This window comes from Pantherophis guttatus, chromosome 1 (genome assembly GCF_059756535.1).
Source record: "Pantherophis guttatus breed Tessera chromosome 1, ASM5975653v1, whole genome shotgun sequence".
In the NCBI taxonomy this organism is placed as follows: domain Eukaryota; kingdom Metazoa; phylum Chordata; class Lepidosauria; order Squamata; family Colubridae; genus Pantherophis; species Pantherophis guttatus.
Genome location: NC_142063.1, coordinates 14865805 through 14882182, shown reverse-complemented (window position 1 = coordinate 14882182; position 16378 = coordinate 14865805). Strand labels below are relative to the sequence as shown.

Sequence of the window (16378 nt, the reverse complement as noted above, 5' to 3'; positions counted from 1 at the left end):
CGGAAACCTTTCTACTGGACCATTGACTCGGAATGAATAAAACTCCTGTACCAAATGTGTTCTTTTTTTTAGAAGGACCAAGGAATCTGAGCTGGGGGGTGGGGTGGGGGTAGGGAAGGAACCACTGATTTAATCTGATTTTTTTCGGGGGGGGGGACCTTATCGTCTTTTCTCCGCTTCATTTCGGGCTCCACCATCCCACTCTTTTGTCTCTCTTTCCCTCTTTCATCTCTTTGTCTGGCAGCAAATTCCTTCTCCAGTTCCCCTCCACCCACCTTGAGAAATTGCACGGTGGGGGAGTCTCTAATTCATGCCTTTGCAAATGCATGGATTTTCCTCCTCCCTCTCCCGCTTTTGTCCTCCAGTCTAGTAGATCCCTTTGGATTCTCTCTGCTGGCCCCGTTTTTTTTGGGGGGGGGGTTTGCACATCACCGCCTGATTACAAAGGGAAGATGCCGAACGAGCGGACTTAGCTGTTTCTTAGCAAGCCAGCCAGCTGGATTCAACCTAGGTTAGGAAATCTTTGATTATGCTCATTTTGCAAGAGGTAACCTCCAGGTCCCCAAATCCTGCATCTGATCCCACCTACCTTTGATCTTCCTGACGACGCCGTTCTCATGCTGCCTTATCCAGAAGATCGCTCCAGTCCAGTGGCTTTTCGGACCGGAGGCCTATATCTCTGCCCATCATTCAAGATATAAATGTTGGAACGGTGATGGTTCAAAGGCAGGAAAGAAAAAAAAAACATTCCAATGCATCTGGGTTTCTCCTTTTCGGGGTTCCCCCCCCCCGATTGCAAATGACAGGTCATGTGACTAGATAGAGCGACGGCATAGCTTTGCACGCTCACACACACGCATACATGTGCGTGTGCTGCTTCCCCCTCCCTTTGCTAGCCAGGGATCTGACAGGAGAGCATCCTGGCTTTCTCTACTTAGGCAGCTGATTGGGTCCCATGCGTTCCATGCCACGGGGCCACACCGGGCCTTCTGCCGTGGAGTCCTGGGAGAAGGAATTGCCAGAAAACAAATCTAGATAGCTTTCTTGTTCATCTCAGCCCGGAGGCCCTTTTCTCATAACAAAGGGTAATGGAACAAAACAGTTGGGAATTAAAAAGCGTTTTCATTACGAATAGTAGAGAAATTAGGTCAACACATGGAGAGTGTCAGGTGCCAAGGAAATCAGGAAACCCAGTCAGTTCAAAGGCATATAAAGATTTATTGGAAGCTTTACAACAACTGGAACTACTAACGGTTAAAGCAAATTGGCAGTAGATTAAGAGTCAATGGAATTCAAGATGAGCTAGACTCAGCTCTCTTGTGGGTGGGAAGGAAGGAAGGAATATGGAGAGAAGAATGGAAGGAAGGAAGGAAGAAATATGGAGAGAAGAATGGAAGGAAGGAAGGAATACAGAGAGGGAGAGAAGAAAGGAAGGGAAGGAAGGAAGGAAGGAATATGGAGAGAAGAATGGAAGGAAGGAAGGAATAAGGAGAGGGAGAGAAGAAAGAAAGAAGGAAGGAAGGAAGGAATACGGAGAGGGAGAGAAGAAAGGAAGGGAAGGGAAGGAAGGAATAAGGAGAGGGAGAGAAGAAGGAAAGAAGGAAGGAAGGAATAAGGAGAAGGAAAGAAGGAAGGAAGGAAGGAGAGGGAGAGGGAGAGAGGAAGGAAGGAAGCAATACGGAGAGGGAGAGAAAAAAGGAAGGGAAGGAAGGAAGGAATATGGAGAGAAGAATGGAAGGAAGGAAGGAAGGAATATGGAGAGGGAGAGAAGAAAGGAAGGGAAGGAAGGAAGGAATATGGAGAGAAGAATGGAAGAAAGGAAGGAATAAGAAGAGGGAGAGAAGAAGGAAAGAAGGAAGGAAGGAATACAGAGAGGGAGAGAAGAAAGGAAGGGAAGGAAGGAAGGAAGAAAGAAGGAGAGGGAGAAGAAGGAAAGAAGGAAGGAAGGAAGGAATACGGAGAGGGAGAGAAGAAAGGAAGGGAAGGAAGGAAGGAGATGGAGAGAGGAAGGAAGGAATATGGAGATGGAGAGAAGAAGGAAGGGAGGGAGGGAGGGAGGCTGTTTCTGAGTCCTCACAACCTAAGTGTGCTTAATCAAGCTCATAGCTGTGATACTGTATTATCAAAGGGAAAGCTTCATTTCTGACCGTATCCTTGGGCAGTGTCAGCTCAAGGGTACATGGCACCCTAAGCCACGTTGACTAATGGTGTCATCTCCCAGCAATTAAGATTTGCATTTTTAGAAAGATTTGGATGGATGGGGCAGCGTGGGCCCCCTTGAAGCTTTGATGCCCTAGGCTAGCATCTACTCAGCCTTAGGGCAAAGCCGTCCTGTCCTTGGGAATCCCATTAAAGGAGCAGGAATGTAGCAACCCTCCCAGTTGGTTCACCCCGAGCAAGAAGTATTCAGCAGACACCCTGGGAACACAGAGTTTCCCTGAAGCTACGAACAAGTCCTCCAATCCAGCTCAGCTTTTAAAAATATATGCAGCTTGTCCTCGACCTACGACCACAATTGCGCCCAAAATTTTTGTTGCTAAGTGAGACAGTGGTTAAGTGAGTTTTGCCCCATTTTACGACCTTCCTTGCCACCGTCGTTAAGTGAATCACTGGAGTTGTTAAGTTAGTAACAGGGTTGTTAAGTGGATCTGACTTCCCCATTGACTTTGCTAGTCAGGTCGCAAAGTTGCCAAGTGTCAGGATTTTGATCACATGACCATGAGGATGCTACAATAGTCGTAAGAGTGAAAAACCGTCGTAAGTCACTTTTTTTCAGGGCTACTGTAACTTTGAACCGTCACTAAATGAACTGTTGTAAGTGAAGGACTACCTGTATTCTCTGTCATAATTCCATAAAACCAGCCCACAACAAACTGACACCGGTAGTCCTTCACTTACAACAGTCCACTTAGTGACGGTTTCAAGTTACTACAGCCCTGGAAAATGATCATTTTTCACACAACCGTTGTAGCAGTGGTGGGCTGCTGCCGGTTCGGACCGGTTCTAGCGAACCGGTAGTTCCAACAATCAGCTGGCCCCGCCCTATCCTGCCCTATATTTCCTTCTTTCTGGCTCAGCTGATTCGTGCGGCACAGCTGATTTCCGTAGCTGAGTTCTACCGTAGGAAAAAGTGTCCGGAAGGTGAATGGGGTCAACTACTGAAAGCCCAAATTCTTCTCTTGAGTAACCACGGTGATGGCCAATTGTTTCCAAGAAGTTGGTAGATAAAAGCAATGGGGGGAAGGGTTTCTCCCCCCCCCTGCACTACCTTCCTTTCTCCCCCTCCCCACAGAGCTCTCCAGCTCATTGTTTTTTGTCTCTCGCTGAGCTTATTTGTAAGAATAAATGTCATGCCTTTGAGATAAACTGGAGATGCTTTTGAACCCGGCTTCTATACTGGTAGTTTTGGATCAGGGGTGGAATTACAGGTAGTCCTCAATTTACAACCGTTCGTTTAGTGACCGTCCAAAGTCACAATGGCACTGAAAAATGTAACTTATGACCGTTTTTCACAGTTATAACCAGCATGCCCAGGGTCACACGGTCAAAAATTCCAGATGCTTGGTAGGAGCTCTGGTGGCTCAGCAGACTAAAGCACTGTTATTAACATCCACTTACATCTGCTGCCTGCAATTACTGCAAGTTCAAATCTCACCAGGCTCAAGGTTGACTCAGCCTTCCATCCTTTCAAAGGTAGGTAAAATGAGGACCCAGATTGTGGGGGCAATAAGCTGACTTTGTATAAATATACAAAAGTATGAAGGCTATTGCTTAATGCATTTTAAGCTGCCCGGAGTCTCCGGAGAAGGGCGGCATATAAATCAAATTTAAAAAAAAACCAACCTGACTGGTATTTATGATGGTTGCGGTGTCCCAAGGTCATGTGATCTCCTTTTGCGACCTTCTGACATGCAAAGTCAATGGGGAGGCCAGGTTCATTTGACAAGCGGTTACAGGTAGTCCTCAACTTACGACCATAACTGAGCCCAGAATTTATGTGGCTAAGTGAGACGTTTGTTAAGTGAGTTTTGCCTCATTTTATGACTTTTCTTGCCACCTTTCTTAAGTGAATCACTGCAGTTCTTAAATTAGTAATATGGTTGTTAAATGAATCTGGTTCCCCCTGACTTTGCTTCTGAGAAGGTTGCAAAAAATTGATCAAATGACCCCAGGACACTGCAACCGTCATAAAGATGAATCAGTTGTCAAGCATCCAAATATAAATGATGGGACCATGGGGATGCTGTAACAATCGTAAGTGTGAAAACGGTCATAAGTCACTTTATTTAGTGCCGTCATAACTTTGAACGGTCATTAAATGAACCATTGTAAGTCGAGGACCACCTGTACTAACTTATTCACAGCGGTGATTCCCTTGAACAACTGTGGCAAGAAAGGTCGTAAAATGGGGCAAAGAACTAAGATCAAGGCACGAAGGAGAGTGAACGAAGTTGTTCCCTGCAAATTGCTTCAGTCGGCGTTCCTCCTTAAATAGGCTAAGGGAGTGGCCAATTAGCCCCAAGCCTTACTCTCGAGGAGACCTCCTCCTGAGGAGCCACTCCTGCCTTTTGGCAGTTCTGCGCGCCCGTGCATTGAGAAGAGGCTCCTCCTCTTCTTCCTCTTCACTTAAGGGAGCTTCTGGAGTTTCCGAAGGCCCTGGCTGAATCCCCGCCTCTGGCACCACATCTTCTCCAGCCTCCTCATTGTCCGATTCGAGTGCCAGCTGCACAGGCTGCTGGTGCAGCACCACACCAGCCTCCTCACTGTCCGAATCAGCCACCAGCCGCACAGGCCTCGTATGGGCCACAACATACCTGAGTTCAAAGGATTATTTTAAAATTCCTTCTTATGTTATTTTCCACAAAACCACTGAACTAATTACCAAGAAACCAAAAACAAGACATCCTTGGATGATTTTTTTTTTTATAAAAACTGACTCTTTGAATAAACCGCTTCCACTGTTTGAATAAATCTCTCCACAAGGACTTAGTGATAAAGCCGAGTGATTCTAGCAAGGGATGAAAATTAATCAAATTACATTTTGCCTTATGAAAGTTGTTGATTGGGTTATCGGGAGTCTTTGCATTTTTAATTCCTCGGTCAATTTCTCAACGAAAGCGATAACTCAGTTCTTTTGATATCAGAGCTCCACTGTAAGATTTGATCTGGTTTCCAGTTTTGCAAGAAGTGGATTGGAATAAGAAACTCAGCCGTTTATATGTCTACAGATAGTGTTCGACTTTATGACCATAGTTTGTCAGAACAACTAGACACAAGGACAGTTTTTTCTCCCATGCCATCACTCCGCTAAGCAACTAATTCCCACAACACTGTCAAACTATCTAGAAAAGCTGTATTACCATTGTTATTCTCGTCTTCCCTATTACCTATCTCCTTATCTTCTTATGACTATAACTCTGTTGCTTGTATCTTACAACTGATTTTGTTTACTAGTATGATTTATGTTGATTGCTTATTTAGTATCCATTACAAAGTGTTGTATCTAATGTTTTATGATGAATGTATTTTTACAATGACTATGATAATGATCTATCACTATTGTTGTATGTACATTGAGAGTTTATGCACCAGAAACAAATTCCTTGTGTGTCAAATCACACTTGGCCAATAAAGAATTCTATTCTATTCTATTCTATTCTGTTCTGTTCTGTTCTGTTCTGTTCTGTTCTGTTCTGTTCTGTTCTGTTCTGTTTCTTATATTTTATTTTCTATTCTATTCTTTATATTTTATTCTCTATTCTCCTCCCCTCTCCTCCCCTATTCTATTCTATTCTATTCTATTCTATTCTATTCTATTCTATTCTATTCTATTCTAAAAGCTTAACACTGGCATGGGAGATTAGCCAATATCTCACATAGATTGCTTTGGCCAAAAAATAAAAATAAAAATGCCACTTTTAATTCCCAATTCTTCTCTCAGTTTAATCAACTGCTCTAACCACTGCTTATTCAGTTTTAAATTGCTGGTTTTCTTTGTAGTGCTTGACTTGTTTAGAGTGTGTTTATGTTTTCAAATATAATGTTTTGGTGAGATCTGCCATTTTATTTTCAAATAGATTGCCTTTGGCATGATGTACCATTATATTTTCAAATTTATTGTCCTGCGGAGGATTACTATTTTATTTTGCAGATACATCATCCTGCTGAGATCTAACATTATGTTTTAAAAATTTCCCATTTCTGAACTATCCATCTCCCTCGGAGGGATTCTGGCAGTGTAGAACAAAATGTTAAAATATAAAAAAAATATATTGACCTGGTCAGATCTACCATTACAGGTAATCCTTGACGTTCAACCACAATTGAGTCCAAGACCTATGTTGCTAAGTGAGAAATTTGTTAAGTGAGTTTTGCTCCATTTTATGACCTTTCTTGCCATATTTGTTAAGTGAATCACTGCAGTTGTTAGGTTAGTAACCTGGTTGTTAAGTGAATCTGGCTTCCCCATTAACTTTGCTTGTCAGAAGGTCTCAAAAGGGTCGTAAGTGTGAAAAACAGTCACAAGTCACTTTTTTCAGTGCCGTTGTGACTTCAAATGGTCACTAAATAAACAGTTGTAAATTGAGAATTCCCTGTACATTTTCAGATGAAGAGCAATATAGAATTACTGGAAGTAACTAAAGTAATCAGACTTTAATTAGACCCTAGAGAATGAAAGCAAGCTGGGGGTGGCTGAAACATTTAGTCTAATCCATCTGCTCAATCCAAACCTCTAATACGAACCTTTTTCTAGATCACCTGAAAATTTCATTTTTTTAAAAAAGGAGGAGGAAATAGCAGCATTTTTAAAAACATGCAATTAAGCCTTTTGGCAGTATAAACAAAGCCATGCCTGCAGAATTCTACATCAGATTAGACATAAGTGGCACAATTAAAGTACTTTGCAAATACCAAGCTTCAGTTTATTTGTTATTTGGGATTTGAATCTGTAGCCTTCCCCCTCCTAAATGTTTAAGACACAAAGTTTGTCTGGCTTTTGGGGTTTCAAGAGCAAAAGGTGCTTAGAAAAAAAAGAATAGTCATGAAATCCTTGTGTGCAACTCTTCTAATCAGTTGCTTCTTTTTCTGGGACAGTGCAAGCACCTTTCACCACTGCCCTGTGATTCTAGAAAAGGTGTCTGTAGTTTAATGAGATTTCAAGGGATGCTAAGGATATGCTTAGCATCTTGTATTTTTGAATCCAAAGTACTGAGGTGAGTGCTGAGAAGGTGCCTTTAAATTGAACTCGATTCATATGGATTAATTATTCCGTCATGACATTTTCTTGGAAACTCTTTGGAAAGGGTGTGCCCACCCTCTTCCTTCTTGCAGGAAAAGTGACTTGGACATCCTGGTCTAACTTACAGCCCTGATATTCCATGGGCATCTCTCATACAAATGGTAGCCAGGCACAATCCTGCTTAGCTTCCCAGACCTGGCAAAATTGTGTATGTTATATTTCTGTGGAGATTCATTTTAGGGAGGGAGGGAGGGAAGGAGGAAGAAGGAAGGAAAAAGAGCCTTGGTGGCACAGCAGACTAAAGCACTGTTAAGTAATACCAGCTGCCTGCAATTACTGCAAGTTCAAATCTCACCAGGCTCAAGGTTGACTCAGCCTTCCATCCTTTTGAGGTAGGTAAAATGAGGACCCGGATTGTGGGGCCAATAAGATGACTTTGTATAAAAAAGAACACCGCTTGGGGGATCCAAAAGCCCTACTAAGCAGGTATATACAAAAGTATGAAGACTATTGCTTAATGCATTGTAAGCCGCCCTGAGTCTCCGGAGAAGGGCGGCATATAAATCGAACCAATAAATAAAGAAATAAAGAAATAAAGAAGGAAGGAAGGAAGGAAGGAAGGAAGGAAGGAGAGAGGGAGGGAGGGAGGAAGGAAGAAGGGAGGGAGGAAGGAATGAAGGGAGGGACAGAGGGATGGAGGGAGGAAGGAAGGAAGGAGGGAGGGAGGAAGGGAGGGACAGAAGGACAGAGGGATGAAGGAAGGAGGGAGGAAATGAGAGAGGAAGGAAGGAAGAAGAGAGGGAGGGAGAGAGGGACGGAGAGATGGAGGGAAGGAAGGAGGGAGGAAATGAGAGGAAGGGGAAATGAGGGGGAGGAAGAGAGGAAAGGAGGGAGGGGAGGGGAGGAAGAGAGGGAGGGAGGAAACAAGAGAGGATGGGGGAATGAGGGGGAGGAAGGAAAGGAGGGAGAGAGGAGGGAGGGAGGGAGAGAGAAAAAGGAAGGACACATAAAATCACCCCCACCAAGATTCCATGTGGAAAGTGTTTTGATCCTTAAGATGAACTTGCATCCTACAAATAATCTTACTTGGGTTTTGTGGGTTCTAGCTAACTTCTTGGCTAGAGAGAACCCTGTGGAGAAACTCTGGTGGTTGAAATCCCCAAATCTGGAGAGGAAGGCGAATTGTAAAGGCTCAGCTGCATCTCGTCATCAGAATGGGCAGTCGAAGTGAGAATTTTGGAAATCTTGCCCGCTTTGGTTAAGATTTGTAGCGTAGATGTATGCACCTTTGATCCTTTGAGCCCATGAAAAAAAGTTTGGGGAGGGGGGCGTTTCAATCGGGAACCAGATTCCAAAGGCCTCGGCTGTCATTTCAGCACCTTGGACAGAGGCGGCCTCAAGCCCAGATATTGTGATTCTCACCAGCATTTCTGGTAACGCTTTTCAGATCTATTCAGGGATGGGCTGCTGGGGGTTCGCAGGGGTTCGGGAGAACCTCTAGCTAAGATTCTGTTTGGAGAACCCCCAAATCCCACTCCTGGCTGGCCCCTCCCACCTCTCCCCACCCCTCCCAGGAGTCCCCATGCGGCCCATTTTGGATGCAGGTAAGTGCAGGCGGGTGCGGAGGCTCAGGGAGGGTGAAAAATGGGCCTAGTGGAAGTTCGGGAAGGCCTCTGGAGTCTGGGGAGGCCATTTTCGCCCTCCCGGAGGCTCGAGGAAAGCCTCCGGAGCCTGGGGAGGGCAAAAATGCCCCACCCCGCCATGCTGCAGGAGGCCCACTAGGCCATGCCCACCATGGCCACGCCCACCCAGCAACCAGGCAGAGAACCCCTTGCTAAAATTTTTGAAGCCCCACCACTGGATCTATTAGACTACAAGTACAGAGATTGCATCTAAATATCCCCACTGTGGGGATTCTGAAGATAGTTCCACCTGCTATGAGTCACAGTTTTACACATGGTTTCCCTTGGCAGGCTTAAAGCCCTAGTAAATACTCCACACACAGAGAGAAAATTCTGAGCTAGGTGGCCTTTAATGTGTCTCACCAGAAGGTCCTCCTAGGAGTCAGATGGTGCCGCTTGGCTGCTTATTTGCAAACGATTTAAATCATATCCGAACAAGCATCCAGGCTTGGAGAGTCATCCACATTGCAACTAACCCTCACATTTTCTCTCTCTCTTTGCTGCCAGCAATGGGGCATCTGTGTTTCCAATTCCCTCTGTTGAAATTAGAAAAAAGAGAATGAAATTTCTAGTTGGAAAGCCAGGCCACTGAGCAAATTCAATAGGTTTTCGATATCAGCCTAGATGTTTTTAGAGGAATTGCTGGTCTGGAAAAGCAATCATTTATATTTCCTGTTGCTCACCATGTTTCATTGTCCTAGAGAGGCAGAGAAAAGGCTAATTGGGAAAAACAAAAAAAAAGGTTGTTTTAGGGCGCCTTAAAGACAAAAGCACTTGTTTGTTTGTTTGTTTGTATCCTGCCTTTATTTTTACAAGTAATTCAAGGCAACATATCCAACACATCTTCTTCCTCCTACTTTCCCCACAACAACCCTGTGAGGTGGGTTGGACTGACAGAGAGATGGACTGGCCCCAGGTTGCCCAGCTGGCTTTCATGCCTAAGGCAGGACTAGAACTCACTACCTCCTCCTTTCTAGCTCGGTGCCTTAACCACTAGACCAGTCCCTGGTGCTCAAAGGGTTGGGGCCACTGCCTTACAGGGTATGGTAGTTGTGGGGGAAAGTGAAAAGAAGCATTTGGTATAAGCCATTGTACTATTGGAGGAAAGGAAAGATAACTTAGGTATCTAGGAGGATATTTAACAAAAAATAAATGCTTGTCTTACAAGAGAGAAAATGTGTGGAAATTTTAAAAAGTAACAAAAAAAACAATTAGAGAAGGCATTTACTAAATTTGGATCTCAACAAGTGATATTTTTATTTTTGGTTAGCCAGTTTTTACTTGAATTATTTTAATTTTTAGTCCTAATTCTAGGTGGTTTACAGATTATAAAATAAGGATATAATGCAATTGCATGAACCATTAATTGTTGGGTGCTGACTTTATAAAAAGTACCAAAGGATATAATTGTTTTAATTGAAAGTGAATTAATGAGGCATAAGCTCACAGTGATGAAATTAAAGAAAAGCTACCCCTTTTCACATGAAGTAGAAAGGATGCAGGAAATGTAAATCAAATACATCAAATGAAGGAAAAAGAGAAATCTAAAGCAAAAGAGGTATGAATCAAAATGTTGATAATATTAAAAGAAGAAAGGAGAGGTTTAATTTTTTTAAAAAATAGAAATGTAAAAGGAAGGAGAAAGAGAGAGAGAAGGGAGGGAGGGAAGAAGGGAGGGGGAGAGAAGGAAGGAGAGAGGAAGGGAGGGAGGAACAGAGGGAGGAAGGGAAGAAGGGAGAAGAGGAGAGAAAGAGAAAGAAAAAGAAAGGAAGGTGGAAGGAAGGAAGAAAAAAGAAAAAGGGAAGAGAAAGAGAAAAAAGGAAGAAAGAAAGAAAGAAAGAAAGAAAGAAAGAAAGAAGGAAAGAGGAAGGAAGGAAGGAAAAGAAGAGGGAGAGAAGGAAGGGAGGATGGAGAGGTGGAAAGGAAGGAAGAGAGGGAGGGAGGGAGGATGGAGAGGTGGAAAGAAAGAAAGGAAGGAAGGAAGGAAGGAAGGAAGAAAGGAAGAAAAAGGAAGGAGGGAGGGAGGGAAAAAGAAAAAAGGAAGGAAGGAAGGAAGGAAAAGAAGAGGGAGAGAAGGAAGGGAGGGTGGAGAAAGGTGGAAAGAAAGAAAGGAGGGAGGAGGGAAAAAGAAAAAAGGAAGAAAGGAAGGAAAAGAAGAGGGAGAGAAGGAAGGAAGGGAGGCTGGAGAAAGGTAGAAAGAAAGAAAGGAGGGAGGGAAAAAGAAGAAAGGAAGAAAAAAAGGAAGGAGAAAGAAAAGGAGGACAGAAAGAGAAAGAAAGAGAAAAAAAAACCTGAACCTGAAAGAGAACTGGGGTGGGGGGAGAGAGAACAAAGAAATGGCTACAGAATTGGGCTCCCTGTCTCCAGCCTGCAGCCCCCAAGGGCGATTAAACAAACAAGCTGTTGTTATCCATTTCTGCTGACTGAAATTTCATCGGAGTTCCAGGGCAGGCGGGAGATGAAAGGAGAACGGGAAAGAGAAAACCCAACCAGCACAAACAAAGGAGCCCCTAGAGCCCCCCCTTCCATCTCACGCCCCCCCTCCTGCCTCCCTTCTGCTTTCCTGAGCGCAACCGGTGTTCCTGCCAGACCGAGGATCAGAGGGGGACAAGATGGGAGCCCAGCCCCAGGTGTGCAGGGCTGGGTGTTCTTAGCAATCCTTGCTTTGCTTTTCAGACTTTACTTTGATTTGGCTTACATGGATTTAATTGTGTTATTCCATTTTGCTATTTGGCTCGATTGCGCTTTTGCTTCAATTGGAGGTAGTCCTCAAGTTACGACCAGTTGCTTAGCAACCGTTTGAAGATCCAACAGACCCCACTAGAAGGGAGCAATAGCAAAAGCGCTTAGAGTTATATACTGCCCATTAGTCTCTAAGCAGTTTACAGAGTTGCCCTCCAACAATCTTACCGACCTTGGAAGGATGGAAGGCTGAGTCAACCTTGAGCCGGTCAGGATTGAACTCTTGGCAGTGGGCAGAGTTTGCCTGCAATGCTGCATTCTAACCACTGCGCCACCATGACAGGAAGGAAGGAACAAAGGAAGGAAGGAAGGAGAAAAGGAAGAGAAAGGAAGGAAGGAAGGAAGGGAGGGAGGGAGGGAGGGAGGGAGGGAGGAAGGAAGGAAGGAAGAAAGAAAGAAAGAGAGAAAGAAAGAAAGAAAGAAAGAAAGAGGGAGGGAGGGGAGGGAGGGAGGGAGGGAGGAAAGAAGGAGAAAAGGGAGGGAGAGAAAGAAGGGAAGGAAGGAAGGAAAAAAGGGAGGGAAAGAAAGAAAGGAGGGAGGGAGGAAGGAAGGAAAGAAGGAAGGAGAAAGGGAGGGAGAGAAAGAAGGGAGGAAGGAAGAGAGAAAAGGGAGGGAGAGAAAGAAGGGAAGGAAGGAAGGAGAAAAGGGAGGGAAAGAAAGAAGGAAAGGAAGGGAGGAGAAAAGGGAGGAAGAGAAAGAAGGAAAGGAAGGAAGGACCTTGAGCCGGTCAGGATCAAACTCCTAGCAGTGGACAGAATCATCCTGCCATGCTGACTTCTATCCACTGCGCCACCACAACTTGGTATTTACCTGGTGCTGAAGTTCCGATGGAACTTCACCTGATCACATTTTGGGCATTCGGCCAATGGCCCACATTTAAGGCTATTTGCAGCATGTGACTACAATTTACAACATTTTTGTTGGAAAGCGATGTTCACTGCCACAAGGCAAGGGTAGTAAAATTGGGTGGGTCACATGATGACTTGCTTTACGACTGTCACAACTTACAATCATAATTGCCAAGCTCAATTACAGTTGCAAATTGAGTATTACCTCATTATTATTATTATTTTTAATTTAAAAAGTTTTACAAATACATTTTCTCCCCGGTTTCCCCCCCCCCAAACCCTCCCTAACCCTCCCCTCCCCCCATGACTTCCTTAAGATGAAATCCAAATCAAAATCACATTTTATAATACTTCAACCCCTAGCTATTCCACCCCGTATACTATTCATTTCATCATGACATTCAGTTATTCTATCCCTGTATAATACATTCAGCTAAAAGCTATCTGATATTTCCTAGTTTGATATTTATTCTGTACATAATCTATCCACTTCTTCCAATCCTATACATAAGTCTCTTTGAGTCCGGTCTTTTAGATATGCTGAAATCTTCGCCATCTCTGCAAAACTGGCCATCTTCAAAGTCCATTCTTCAACAGTGGGCATAGCATCATTTTTCCAATATTGACCTATCAATAATCTAGCTGCTGTCACCATAATGAGTATTACCTCATTATTATTAATTATTATTATTATTATTATTATTATTAATCTCATCATCACTACAGATAGCCATCACTTTACGACTACAACTGAGACCAGAATTTCTGTTGTTAAGTGAGATGGTCATTAAGTGAGTTGTGCCCAATTTAATGACCTTTTTTGCCATGATTGTTAAGGAATTGCTGCAGTTGTTAAGCGAATCATGTAGTCATTAAACAAATCCAGCTTCCTCTCTTGACTTTTCTTGCTGGGAGCCAGCTGAGAAGGTTGCAAATTGTGATCACATGACCATGGGGGGGGGCACGCTGTATTGGTTGTAAGTGCGAGGACTGGCTGTATGTCACTTTTTTCACTGCCGTTATAACTTGTGGATGGTCGCTAAACAAATGGTTGTAAGTCAAGTTGTATTGCATTTCTTATTTTACTTATTTATTTAAAATATTTGTACGGCTGCCTGCTCTTCTTAAAATGTAACTCTGTGACTGTTGCATTTTGAAAAATAATTGGGGTTTTTTAAAATGCAATTTGTCTTTTTGTGGACATTTTGTCTTTTCAGGGATGTTTCTGTTGGGCATTTTTTTAATCCTGCCGTGAATCCGTATTGATTTGGCCGAAGACACACACGTATAGTCTAGCTAACAAATGCATAAATGCATAAATAAAATATCCCCGTTTGACTTTTTCCAAGTAAGGTCAATAAAATTCCGGACGCCAGAGAAATCTACAGCCCTTCCCTCCCAGCGATGCTCTTCACACGGATCTACATCAAAAGCAAAGATGCTGAACGGCGAGAATGCCCTGTCGTCACCCAATCAAAAGAGAGCAGGATCACCATGGCAACCAGACTGACTGTTACCCAGGTTTATCCCTAGCTAACTTAGCTTTCTCTGCACTGGCAGATGGGATTCAGCAAACCTGGATGAACAGAGCAGACAGGGGCCAGGTACGCTAGGATGAACATCGATCTGTCTCTACAACATCTGGGGAAGGGGAAGACAATCAGGAGGGAAAGAAGGGGGCCAAGAATTCTAAAATAAATAAACAATAAATAAATAAATAAACAAAAAAACAAAAGAGCTACCTGGCAAACCTTCTTTTTTTTTTAAAAAAAAAAAACAAGTACAGGTAGTTCTCGACTTACGACCACAATGGAGCCCAAAATTTCTGTCGCTCAGCGAAACAATTTGCGAAGTGAGTTTCGCCCCACTTTACGACCTTTCTTGGCACCGTTGTTAAGTGAATCGCGGCTGTTGTTGTTAAGTTTGTAACACGGTCGTTAAGGGAGTCTGGCTTCTCCCCATTGACTTCGCTTGTCAGAAGGTCCCCAAAAGGGGATTTACGGGACATTTCAACCGTCATAAATAATGAGTCAGTTGGCCAAGTCTCTGAATGTTGATCACGTGATACCTAAACGCACACTCACACCATCATCCTTCGCAAATAAATTCAGTGGCCAAAACTTTTAATTACTAGAACTAAACGTCTAGCAGATGAGACACAGGTACAAACAGAGCTTCAGACTCTCACAGAGGTATTAAGGGCAAATGGGTTCCACGAAAATAAAATTAGTAGTATAATCCGGCAAGGGACACCAGGACAGAGCAAAACCCAAGAAGAAGAACAGAATATGGGAAAAGCCTTGGTGCGTGCGTGTGCTGGAACCTGAAAGAGAGCAGGTGGCCAAATGCGCATGCTTCCAGGTTCCGGCGCTCTGGTGTTCCGGCACACTCCAGTTTCGGCACTGCCCTATACCTATACCATTTCAGACAAATGGTTGTCCAATCTCTTCTTAAAAACTTCCAGTGCTGGAGCATTCACAACTTCTAGAGGCGAGTAGTTCCACTGGTTAATTGTTCTCACTGTCAGGAAATTTCTCCTTAGTTCTAATTTGCTTCTTTCCTTGATTAGTTTCCACCCATTGCTTCTTGTCCTGTCTGCGGGTGCTTTGGAGAATAGCTTGACTCCCTCTTCTTTGTGGCAGCCCCATGATATGCTATCATGTCATCCCTAGCCCTTCTTTTCATCAAAACTAGACATATCCAGTTCCTGCAACTGTTCTTTATATATTTTAGCCTCCAGTCCCCTAATCATCTTTGTTGCTCTTGATATGTATATGTATACACACACACATACACACACACATATACACATACACATACACAGAGAGACACACATCTTTCTCTCTCTCTCTTTCTTTCCCAGTATTTATTAAGTTTCATAGAATTATAGGCCATAAGGATGGAAAAGGGTCTCAGAGATCATCTAGTCCAACCCGCTTTCTGCCCAGTGCTGAAATCAGCATCCCTGATCAATCATCACTTCAGCCTCCATTTAAACACCTCCAGCAAAGGAACATACAACACCTCTTGATGCGTTTTGGGCCATTTGTCAATCGTTGTACCTTCCTCCTTCCTTTGGTAGCTTTTATTTGTTGCATTGTCCCTTTGTCTTTGCCATTATTATTTTGCATTGGTTTTTTAGCAGCCTGAATAGGCCGTGACTATGAATAGGATAGGCAATATGATCAATGTTTTTATAGGAACAAAATTAATCAAAAGTACCCGACAGGGAGAAGAGTCTTTTAGGGGTCTTTTAGTATCCTAGGACAGAGGTCTCCAACCTTGGCAACTTTAAGACTTGCGGACTTCAACTCCCAGAGTTGAAGTAAAAGAAAGAAATCGAAGTGGTGACTATAATGGCACGATTGAAGACCTGCCTATTTTTATAAACCTTTTAATAACATTTTTATACACCCGAGTTACCCTTACCCTAGTGACTCCTTTCTCTTTAGTAAGAGCTGGATGGATTTCATGTCAAAAGTGTGTAAAAACGGTGTGCAAAGGCTAGTTGAAAATTGCTGAACAGAATGTGAATAAATTGGGGGGGGACCCCAAGTTCATGATTTATTTACAGCTTTCATGCCTAAAGCAGGACTAGAATTCACTTTCTCTAGCCTGGTGCCTTCACCACTAGAGTAGACCAAACTGGCTCTAAATAGCACTTCCCAAAAACGATCTGATATAGCAGCACATAGCAAAAGGACTGAGCTGTTTATTAGAAAGTCACAAATCGCAATCACAACGGGACCACATATTCATTCAGCGAAGATTAAGGCAGAGACCTAAATTGTTGTGTAAATATTAAGATTTATTCCGATACCTACTTGCTGGATGCCTAGTGACAACATCCGAGTTTGGAAGTTAAG

The 16378-nt window shown here is 43.4% G+C and overlaps 1 protein-coding gene across 2 annotated transcripts in view; it reads right to left on the bottom strand.

Annotated features, from left to right (window-relative positions):
- APC2 (APC regulator of Wnt signaling pathway 2) overlaps window positions 1-16378 on the bottom strand; it is an 81066-nt gene that overhangs the window by 60875 nt on the left and 3813 nt on the right. The window contains exon 1 of one of the 2 annotated variants that reach the window (XM_034422640.3): window positions 590-768. The exons of the other annotated variant lie outside the window; for it this stretch is intronic. Coding sequence (XP_034278531.2) covers window positions 590-619 — 30 coding nt within the window. The 5' untranslated portion in view covers window positions 620-768. Of the gene's footprint in view, window positions 1-589; window positions 769-16378 lie in introns of those variants that run through there. 2 annotated transcript variants of the gene reach the window in all.